General features: G+C 12.8%; 1 protein-coding gene across 1 annotated transcript, besides 32 other annotated features; it reads right to left on the reverse strand. All coding sequences in view use genetic code 6, as the record gives it.

Annotated features, from left to right (window-relative positions):
- Window positions 1-41: 41 nt before the first annotated feature.
- Window positions 42-108: a microsatellite.
- Window positions 60-116: a microsatellite.
- A 429-nt stretch (window positions 117-545) lies between these two features.
- IMG5_007600 (serine threonine ste20, putative) lies at window positions 546-2,029 on the reverse strand. Its single transcript, XM_004039804.1, has 5 exons — window positions 1,963-2,029; window positions 1,670-1,825; window positions 1,337-1,612; window positions 1,105-1,222; window positions 546-1,023 (listed from the first exon to the last, which is right to left on the reverse strand). The coding sequence occupies exons 2-5, from the start codon at window positions 1,770-1,772 to the stop codon at window positions 828-830; spliced, it is 693 nt and encodes a 230-aa protein (XP_004039852.1). The 5' UTR covers window positions 1,773-1,825; window positions 1,963-2,029; the 3' UTR covers window positions 546-827.
- Window positions 1,044-1,099: a microsatellite.
- Window positions 2,030-2,306: 277 nt separating the features above from the next.
- Window positions 2,307-2,362: a microsatellite.
- A 126-nt stretch (window positions 2,363-2,488) lies between these two features.
- Window positions 2,489-2,592: a microsatellite.
- An 82-nt stretch (window positions 2,593-2,674) lies between these two features.
- Window positions 2,675-2,718: a microsatellite.
- Window positions 2,719-2,818: 100 nt separating this feature from the next.
- Window positions 2,819-2,875: a microsatellite.
- A 29-nt stretch (window positions 2,876-2,904) lies between these two features.
- Window positions 2,905-2,940: a microsatellite.
- Window positions 2,941-3,483: 543 nt separating this feature from the next.
- Window positions 3,484-3,566: a microsatellite.
- Window positions 3,567-4,437: 871 nt separating this feature from the next.
- Window positions 4,438-4,506: a microsatellite.
- Window positions 4,451-4,593: a microsatellite.
- Window positions 4,527-4,567: a microsatellite.
- Window positions 4,594-4,722: 129 nt separating the features above from the next.
- Window positions 4,723-4,760: a microsatellite.
- Window positions 4,761-5,214: 454 nt separating this feature from the next.
- Window positions 5,215-5,292: a microsatellite.
- A 17-nt stretch (window positions 5,293-5,309) lies between these two features.
- Window positions 5,310-5,457: a microsatellite.
- A 390-nt stretch (window positions 5,458-5,847) lies between these two features.
- Window positions 5,848-5,902: a microsatellite.
- Window positions 5,903-6,540: 638 nt separating this feature from the next.
- Window positions 6,541-6,586: a microsatellite.
- A 1,127-nt stretch (window positions 6,587-7,713) lies between these two features.
- Window positions 7,714-7,753: a microsatellite.
- A 106-nt stretch (window positions 7,754-7,859) lies between these two features.
- Window positions 7,860-7,899: a microsatellite.
- A 527-nt stretch (window positions 7,900-8,426) lies between these two features.
- Window positions 8,427-8,466: a microsatellite.
- A 1,037-nt stretch (window positions 8,467-9,503) lies between these two features.
- Window positions 9,504-9,586: a microsatellite.
- Window positions 9,532-9,566: a microsatellite.
- Window positions 9,587-9,631: 45 nt separating the features above from the next.
- Window positions 9,632-9,694: a microsatellite.
- Window positions 9,683-9,794: a microsatellite.
- Window positions 9,795-9,872: 78 nt separating this feature from the next.
- Window positions 9,873-9,920: a microsatellite.
- Window positions 9,914-9,970: a microsatellite.
- Window positions 9,971-10,211: 241 nt separating this feature from the next.
- Window positions 10,212-10,246: a microsatellite.
- Window positions 10,247-10,748: 502 nt separating this feature from the next.
- Window positions 10,749-10,795: a microsatellite.
- Window positions 10,765-10,833: a microsatellite.
- Window positions 10,834-11,011: 178 nt separating this feature from the next.
- Window positions 11,012-11,062: a microsatellite.
- Window positions 11,016-11,085: a microsatellite.
- An 80-nt stretch (window positions 11,086-11,165) lies between these two features.
- Window positions 11,166-11,219: a microsatellite.
- The last annotated feature ends 17 nt before the right edge of the window (window positions 11,220-11,236 follow it).

The following is an 11,236-nucleotide window of genomic DNA, read 5'->3' on the forward strand; positions in this document are numbered from 1 at the left end:
TTAATTTATTAGACTATTAAAATTATTATATAATTTTTTTATTTTATTTTTTTTAAAAAATTTAAATTTTTTGTTTTTTTTTATTATTTAATTTTTTTTATTTTTTTTCTCATTTATATTAATAATCTTTTATAGTTTTATATATTAAAGAAATTATTTTTTTGCAACTTCCAAATTCTTCTCTTTCCATTTCATCAAGAGAATTTTTTAGATTTTGAATAGCCTAGCTTAAATATTCGGAATTTTTTTTATTTTTTATATAACTAATATATTATACAAATACTTTATCCACTACACTTTTAAATAATACATTATTTCTACTCATTCCTAATAAAAAAAATAAATAAAAACAAACAAACAAAATGTGATACCTTCTAAAATCTTTCTTTTTTCCTATTCATTTGTATTAATACTTTAAATAAAATGATGATGTGGATGTGGCCCACTGCAATTATCTTAAGAAGAATCGCTATCTGTGAGAAGGAAATTCTTTATAGTATCTGAATCTGTATTATTATTTGAATTATTTCCATTATTAATACTAATTATGGTATTATTCATACTATTATTTTTAATTTAAATTTATTATTTTGTCTTTTCTTCTTTTTATTTGTTGCCCTTTTATATCTTAATTACTATTTAGTTCATATTTTTACATGAAGCATTTTATTAACTATTCAAATAATTCGAAAATTCCAATAAATCTTTTTATTCTTCTATTCTTTATTCCAAAGTCAAAGGTTTCCCACTATTCTATAATAAAAATTCTGTATCAGCAGTCTTTCCTCCACCTAATTTTCGATTTATTAATACATTATTACCGATCATCATTGAATTTGCCCTTACTTATTAACCTTTTAACATTAAAGTACTTTTTTTTAAGAAATATCAATATCTAACAAATCCAATAAATAAGAAGGTTTTTTCGCTAACTTTATGAAATTATGATTTAATAATTATTCAGCTGAATGCCTTTATTCTGGTTATTTTTTTAAACAACAGCTAATAAAATTTTTTAATTATCTATTTAATTTTGTAAATTAATATATATATATATATATATTTATATATATATATATTTATATATTTATATTTATATTTTGCTTTGATAAATTTCCTTCTAAAATAGGCGATTCTTCATTTATTATTTTTTTCATAGCTACTTAAGGTTTTTGGTCATAATGAGGAGGCTTTCCAGTAGCCATTTCAATAGTTGTTATTCCTTTTTTATTATAAAAAATTGCATTCATTTATGAATATATTTTATAAAAAAATAAAAATAAAATATTAACTTTTTTAAAAAAGCATTAAAAATAATATACATTTTAATATGTACCTAATGACCATATATCAGCCTTAAAATCATATTCTTAATTTAAAATAACTTCAGGTGCCATATAATATGGGGTCCCAACGAAAGTTTATAATTTTTAAAATGAACTTGTTGTATTTGAACTTACTCCAAAATCACATAATTTTATAGTACCGTTTTTGTGAATTAATATATTTGCTGCTTTTATATCACGATGCATTTTTTGATTAAAATGTAAATAATATAAAGCTTAAAGTATTTCTTTTAATATAATTGCAATATAAGGTTCTTATAATTATCCTTTTTTTTAATCTTTATATTATTATTTTATAATTTTAATTTAATTTTTTTTTGTACTAATTAAGCTACTGATCCATTTGAACAGTACTCCATTACGATAAATATTTTATTTTTATCTACAAAATACTCGTATATTTGTGTTATATTTTAATTTTAACATTCTTATACTAATAAAATTTCTTTTTAAATAAAATCTTAAATATTTTCGTTTTCCTTTTAATTAATAAAAATAAATGTGTAAAGAAAATCTTATTTTTATTTAATATTTAAAAAAAAAAAAATGATAAAAAAATAAAATTTAATTATATATAAAATTTTATAAAGAATATAATATAAAAAAAAAAAAATACTTCAAGTTCTATAATTTTCATGGCCAAAATTTCATTTGTTTACTTATTTATACTTTTGATGATTTTAATATATAGAAATTTATTTTTATTTTTGATTTTATTTTACGCTTTATATACAGTTGCATATGAACCTTTTCCTATTATTTCTCTCAGTTCATATTAATCCTTTATAATAATAATGAAAAATAAAAAGCTTTATAATTTTAATTTAAGTTTAATTTTTATATTTTACCATTACTTAAGTAAAATTTGATTATTCTTTATTATATTTAAAAAATTATATATTAATTATAATAAATGCTAAATAAGAATTTAATATTATATTTGAAAAAAAAAAATAAAAAATATATGTATATATATATATATATATTTATAAATATTTATATATATATATAGATATTTTACATAAATATTTTTAATAATAAATTTATTAAAGTTATATATAAAAAAAACATTAATTTTCTATAATTTAATTATTTATTTTAAGATAATATTTAATAAAAATCAATTAATCATTTAATTATTTAATTTAAAATATATTTTATTTATTATAAATTTAAATAATAATAAAATTTATAATCATATTTATATTTAAAAAATTATACAATAAAAAAAACTAATTTATAATATTTATTATAGTAATATTATTTTTAAAAATAATTTTTTATATAATACATTTAATAAATACAAATTAAAAAAAATAGTTTTATTTTTGAATTAAAATATAATATAACATTGAAATAATAATTAATATAAAATTCTATAAATATAATATTATGCATAATATTTTTATAAATTCAAATTATTTATATTCCCATTAATTAATTAAACTTTAATATATAAATTAAAAATAAAGTTTTACATTATTAAAATATTATATATAATATTTTAATTGGTTTAAATAATATATATATAATTTATATTTATATAAAATTTTGCTATTTTAATTTGTATTTTATTTAATATTATATTTTATTTTTTTAATAATTTTAAGTAAACAAATATTTTAAATAAACTTATAGATAATTATAAAAAAAATATAAAAATTTTTTTTTTTTTAAATTAATACTTAATAATTTATTAATCATTAATATAATAAAATTAAATAACTTCAAAAAAAAAAATTAAAATTAAAATAATATCATTTTAAAAAAAAATTAAAATTTATTTATAAAATAATAAATATGAACAGAGATAGTGAAGGAAAACTTAACAATATAATGTAAAAAGTATGTTAATGGAATGAATCTTTAAACAAGCAAATAAACGATTAAAAGATAGTTTAAAATTAACATACTAAAGCAAAATTTTTATCTCCATAATAAAGACTAGGAAAATAATCGCCAGAAAAGAATGCGAATTATTTAAAAATGCAAAATTTACATATAAAAAGTGAAAAGTAGAAATAAAATAGAAAGAACGAAATGTTTTTTTAAAAAGATTAAGAGCCGAAATTTAAAACCGAAGATAAATATTAATTCATTTAGTAATAAAGAAATATATAAAAAAGTATAGAAAAACTATATAATACATAAGAAAGAATATATAATACATAGGGTAAATTATTATATAATACATAAGAAAATGTAAATAATACATAAGAATAAAACGATGAAGATAAAATGAAAAAATTAATGAATAACAATAGAATTTTAAATGAGAAATATTCTTAAAGTAAAACCGAAATAAAAAATTAAAAAATGAATTAAAAAAGAAAGAAGAAGATATTAAAATATTTAAAAACAATAACGAAAATGTAAATAATAATAATAATTAAATTTCAGATAAAAAGCTTTACGATTACTGTCTTTATTTAGAAGACTAATATAGGAGGCTTGAAATAAAAAGTAAGAAAAAACAATAATAAATAAATGCTTTAAAATAAAAGTAGTTAATTGGGGATGAAAATATATAATATGAAGTAGAATTAAATAATTTACATAAAATAATTGAAGATTTAAAATAAAAAATTAACCTTATATAGAATTAAAGTGAGAGAAAAAATATCAATTAGGAAGAATTAGTTCAAAAATTAAAAAATGAATTAGAAATGAAAGATTAAACAATTTTCGAAAAAGAAAAAAATATACAACTTATTGAAAATTAATTCAATTAAAAAATACATGCCTTAAAAACTGAAAAAATAAATATTTGTTTACAAATGGAATAATAAAAAGATAACTTTATAAATTAAAACAATAAGCTTTTATAAGAAATTTAAAAATTAAATTATAATTTAAAACAACTAATGGATAATAATAAATTATTATTAGTATAATTAGCAGAAAAAGAAAATGAAATCTATACATAAATTTAAGAAATAGAATTTTTAAAATAACCTTAATAATATTAAAATAAATACAAATAAGAAGAAAATGAGAAAATGAATAATTAACTTTTTACATAAAATAAAAATATATAATAAGTAGAAAAAAACGATGAAAAAAATAAAATTTAGAAAAAGAAATTATATATAAATAAAAAAATGAAAATTTAAATTAAGAAAATCAAAATTTAAAATAAGAAAATCAAAATTTAAAATAATAAATTGAAAATGAATATAAAAATTTAAAATAAGAAAATTTAAATTTAAAAGAAGAAAATTAATTTATTAAAAATGAAAATGAAAATTTTAAAAAAGAAATAAATTATTTATAAAATATATGTGATGAACAATAATAAAATAATATGAATTTATAAAATATTTAAAATGAATATTAAAATTAAATAGAAATAATAAATGAAGAAAAAAATATTTTCAAAAAAATAATAGACGAAAAAAATTAAATAGACTAAAATGATGATAAAAAAATTTCTTAAAAAATGAAACAAATTTAATATTAATTAAAATAAATTACATTTGAAAATTAAAAATATAAAGAAATTTTGTAAAAAAGTAAAGAAAAAATTTCAAAACAAAAATAAAAAATTCAAAATATTAAACTTGAATTCGCATAAGAAAAATAAGAATTGAATGAAAAAATGATAAAAGAAATCTAGGAAATTGAAAAATAATTTTTAGAAGAAGAAGAAAGGAAAAATTTAGAAAATTAAAGTCATTTTATTAAAGAAATTCTTGAAAAAAAAGAGGATGAGTTCAATGAAATACTTTTTTAATTAAAAAAAATTTAGAAAATTAAATTGATTCACTATATATTGAAATATAAAATAAAAATCAAGAAAACTAATAACTAAATGAATAAATTAAAAATTATTAAAACAAATAATAATATAAAAAAACAAATAATTAATTTGAATATGAAAATTAAATATAAAAGTTGAATATAGAAACTATAAATAAAAATATTAATTATGAAAATAAATTAAAATATATTTAAACATAAATGTAATAATAATCAGAATAGTAATATAAATAGTAATAATAATAATAATAACAATAATAATCAAATTAATAGAATTAATAATAATAATAATAATAATAATAATAATAATAATAATAATAATAATAATAATAATAATAATTATAATAATAATTTTAATAACTTTAAAATTAAATAATTATTTTTGAGAATGAAAAAAAAGAACTTTTAAATGAAATAAAAATTCTCGAAAATGAAAAAAATTAAATTTTAAATGAAAAGACTTTTCTTTTTAGAGAAAAAGAATTTCTTATACAAGAACTAAATATTAAATAATAAAATATATAAAAAAATTAGACTTAAATATCTATTTAAGAAAACGAAATAGAAATATTTACAAAAGAGAATTATAATTTAAAAAATGAAATTTAAAATATATAAAATTAAGTAATCGAAAAAAACAATACTTTAGAAGAAATTAAGAAGTTATTTTATGATTAAGAAAAGCTTATACTTGAAAAAAATGAAGAAAACCTTTAATTAAAAGATTTTATTTAAAAAAAAGAAGAAGTTTTTGAATAAGAAAAAGAAGCTTTTTTGATTAAAGAAAATGAGTTTTTAAAAATAATAAATGATTATGAAAACAAAAAAGAAGCCCAAGAAACGTAAATAAGAATTAAAGAAAATCAAAAATGCATAAATGAATATTTGAGTAAATTAAATGAAAAAGAGTAGGAAAATTTAGAAAAAGAGAGATAAATTTAACAATAGGAAGAAGAAATTGACTAATTAAATTAAAAAATGTAAAACTTTGAGGAAGAAAAGGAGAGAATTTTATAATAAATATAAAGTTTAAAATAAGAAATATTGAAATAAAAAGATGAAATAAAAAAATAAAATGATGAAATGGATAAAAAGGATGATTTTTTAATAAAAAAAGAGTCTGAAAATAAGATTCAAAATTTCCATATTTAGACTTTATAAAAAGAAAAGGAAAATGTGGCTTTAAATTTAAAAAATTTACAAAAACAATTTGATGAAAATTTAGAAAAAATATAAAATCTGGAAATAAAAGAATAAGAAAATTAATAAAAAATTTATTCTTTTAAAAATTTAATTAAAGAAAAAGAACTTTTTGAATAAAAAAAAGAAAATCTTATTTAAATTTTAAAATAAGAACTAAAAGAGGAAAAAACCAAAAATATTAATTAATAATAAAATATATAAAAAATTAATGAAAATATATAAAATGAAGAAGAAAATAACAATGAAAATTTTAAAAAAATAACTGAAAATTTAAAAAACGAAAATATTATATAAATTCAAGAAAATTAAAAACAAAAAAATTCATTTATTTAAAAAATAAATGATTTAGAAAATTAAATATAAGAATAATTTAATTAAATAAATGAGAAAAATCATAAATTAAATATGTCTGAAATAAATATAAAGGAAAAATAATAGGAATTATATAATTCAAAATAAGAAATAAATAACTTAAAAGAAGAACTTAAAGAATTAAATAAAAAGTTTTAGGAATAAGTAACTTTTATATCTAATTAAAATTTAAAAATAAATGAAAACGAAGAAAAAAACAAATAAATTTTATAAGAAAAACAATCTATTATAAAAGATTTATTAATTAAATTAAATAAGACATTAAATGAATTAGAAAAATAAGACATTCTTTTGAAAAAATATTCATAAAAAATATAAAAAATAAAAGAAATAAATAAAAAACATTCAAAATAAAATCAAAATTAATTAGAAGAAATCGAAAGAAAAGAAAATTTTATAAATATATTAAATTAATAATTAATTTCCATTTAAAATTCTCAAAAAAATAATAAAAATTGTCTTAATTTTTATCTAGAAACGACCCTAATTTTATTTTTGGAAAATTAAAGAATTTCTTTTGAAAAAATAAAACTTGAAAAAAATTAAAATTTAAATCAAGATTAAATAATAAAATAATAAAAAATATATGATATAGAATAATAAAATTTAATATAAAAAAATAGTCTTTTAGAAAAATAAAAAAATGATTTAGAGTAATAAATAAATTAGTATTAAAATAATAATGAATTAGAATAAAAATTAAATACTTTAGAATAATAAAATAATGATTCTGAACAAAAAAATAATTCTTTATTAATAAAAAATAAGAATATGGAATAAAATATACATCAGATAGAATTACTTAATTAAAATTTAACATAATAAATATAATAATTAGAATTAAAAAATTAAGATCTGTAATAAAAAAATAAAGACTAAGAATAACAAATAAATAATTTAATTTAATAAAACAATGATAAATATGAAAATGAAAAAAACAATTTATAAAAATATATAAATAATTTAATATAAGAAAAGAAAATGAAAAGAACAAACAGAAAAATAAAAAATGATTAAGAACAAATAATCAATCAAATATAAAAATAAAAACAAGAAATAGAAAAACAAAAACAGGATCTAATATAATAACTAAATAATATATAAGAACAATATAAACTCTAATTTTAAAAAAGCTAACTTCATGAAGAAGAAAATATATAATTAATTAAAAAATAAGAAGAATAAAATAAAATAATAATTGAATTAAATTAATTAATAAATAAAAATATAGAATCCTAAAATAATGAGTTTTTATCAAAAATATAATTATTAGAATAAAAAAACTCCTTTTTAGAAAATAAAATATAATAAGAAAATAATTCTTAAAAACTTATTTTTGATTAAGAAAAATAATTTTTAATATCAAAAATTTTTCTTTTAATTTTAGAATGTTAAAGAGTTTATTAAAGCCAATATAAAACAATGAAAGAAAATTTATAAAATAAGGATTTAATAAATTCAGAACAAAAGGAAAAATATGAAATCCAAATATAAAATACCTAAATAAAATATGAAAAATAAATAGATTTATTATAATAAGAAAAAACATAAATGGAATACTCTTTAAAAGAATTGGTTGAAAAAATAAGAAAAATTTAAGAAAAAAATGAAGAGAAAAACCATAATGAAGAAAACGAAGAAAATTTGAAAGCAAAAATTATAGACATAATAATTAAAAGTGGAAAAATAATCGAAAGAAACGAAAAAATAATTGCCTTTATAAAAAAAATATAATAATAAAAACAAAAAATAAATGAAATTTTAATAAAATATGACGAAATTTTAAATGAAATTTTAAAAGATGAGGATGACGATAAAAACTCTTTAAATTTATCATCTATAATCGAAAAAAAAGAAGAAGTTCATCAAAATTAAAATAAAATTAATATTATTAAAGATAATTACGGCTTTTTTTCAGAAGAAATTGTTGATGATTATTTATTTCATTAAGATTATTAAAAAAATGAGGAAGTTTTTCATATTAATAAAGATAAAAATAATCTTCATATATAATAACTTAATTAAGTAAATATTTATTAAAATATATATGTTTATTTAATTATATTTATATTATTTTTAGAAATTAAAATAAAGTATTAATTTAATTAATGAGCTCAAATTTGAAAATGATAGTTTAAAAAAATATATATCTACATAAGTTAATCCAACTCTAAATCCAGCAGAAATAAGTTTAATGAAATAAGAAATGGATTAATAAAAAAAAAATATTGAATAATTAAATAGAGAAATAGAAGAACATGAAGATATAGAAGAAAATTTCTAAAAACAAGTATTTTTTATTATATTAATTAAAATAAATTTTTATCAAAATATTATATTAAAGATAAGTCTATTAAAGAAAAAAATAATTGATTATGAAAAATAATAACAAGAAGAATAAGGATATTTAAATATTTTTAATTCACTTAAAGATAATTTCGTGTATTATACAAGAATACTTTTTAATAAAAAGTAATTATAAAAAAAAAGATTTAATATGATTTTTATCTTTAAAAAAAAAAAAAAAAGTAAAAATCAATTATAAGAAGCTTAATAATATTTCTTTGTTATTTTAAATTTGTTAAAATTAAATGATTAACTAAAAAATGAACTAACATAATTATATAAAGCATAAATATAATAATAATAAAAGAAAGGATTTTCTTTTTTTTGAAAATTAAAAATAAAAAGATAAAAAAATATTTTTAATAAAATATAAAATTAATTAAAATTTTTGATATAAAAATATAATTTAAAAAAAAATTTATAAAATATGTATTTTTATTAATTTTTAGATAATAGAATACATTTATTTTAAATAACATAAATAAAGAAATATAATATTTATTAAAAATATATAAATATATATATATATAAATAAATAAAATTAATTTAAATATAAATAATTTTTTTTTTTATTCTTTAATTAAATTCACAATAATTGTTTATATATATATATTAATAATTGTATTTAATTATAAAAAATATATATTAATAAATTTTAATAATTATAATAATAATAAAAAAAAATATAAAAATAATAATAAAAATAATAATTAAAATAATAATAATAATAATAATAATAATAATAATAATAATAATAATAATAATAATTTAAAATGTAAACAATATTTATATATTTATAAGATAAAATAATGATTAATTTATAACTAATATTTTTTTATAGTTTTTTATTTTATTTAATTTACATTTTTTATTTACATTTAGTATTTTAATTTATATATTTTTCTATTTTTATAATATTATATATTATTTTATTTTATAAATTAAACTAATTTAATTTTTTTTATAAGTATACATTATATTTAACTACTTATGTTTAATATTATTTTTTTACTAATATATACTTCTATACATAATATGTATTATAAAATTAACTTTTTATTAGATATCATTTTATTTTTTTCAATTTTCTTTTAGTTTTGAATATTTATTTTTTTATCTTCTTCTTATAATTTAATATATATTTTATGTTACTTAAATTATTAAAAGCTATGAATTCATTATTGCATAAGATTTTTTTATTAATAAATTTTTATATTAATTTTTTTAAAACAATACTAATATCAATAATTTATATTTAAAAAAAATCTTATTATTTGTACATTATATTTTAATTTGGCTAATTTTCTTTTTTTTCATATTTGTTGTATTTAAGTATTTCTTTTTAATTGTATTTTCAAATTAATTGAAATTTATTGTATATATTGTTGATATTAAAAGGAAAAAATAAATATAATACTTCAAAAATAATATATTTTGTTTAAATAAAAATAGAATGTATTGAAAAAAATTAAATTTTATAAATATATCATTAATTATATGTAAAATAATTTTGCATTTATTTATTTATTTAAAAAAGATATAAAAAACTAAATTATATAAATATATATTTAATATATTTTTTTTTATTATATTAAAGATTAATAATTTATTAATCATTATTAATTATAACCTATAATATTCTTCTAAGTGGATTTAATATTTATTTTAAATTTAAAAAAGCTTTCTTAAAAAATATAATTAATAAAGTTTATGAAACAATAAATATATATATATATATATATATATAATTATATATATAAATATAATATTTTAATTAAATAAATTAATAATTTAATAAAAAAATATATTATATAATATTTAATAAAAATTCATATATTATTTTTTATTTTAATATAAGTTTATGTTTTTTTTTTTTATTATTATAATATAAACAATTAAATAATTAAGAAAATAATAAAATATTTTTTAGTGAAATATAAATATATATATATATATTGTTTTTTTCCTTATATTTATATCTATAATAAATTATTTTATAAATTTAAATTATTTATTTAAATTCTAAATTTTTTTATTTTATTATCTTTAAATTTTTATTCCAATCTGTTATAATTTAATTTATATTTTGAGAAAAATAAAAAATATTATTAAATAAAAACTAATTTTTTTAAAAAAATAATATATATATATATATATATATATATATATATATATATATAATAATATACTATAATTTTTATAAAAAATAA

This window comes from Ichthyophthirius multifiliis (genome assembly GCF_000220395.1).
Source record: "Ichthyophthirius multifiliis unplaced genomic scaffold scaff_1120509249484, whole genome shotgun sequence".
NCBI lineage: Eukaryota > Ciliophora > Oligohymenophorea > Hymenostomatida > Ichthyophthirius > Ichthyophthirius multifiliis.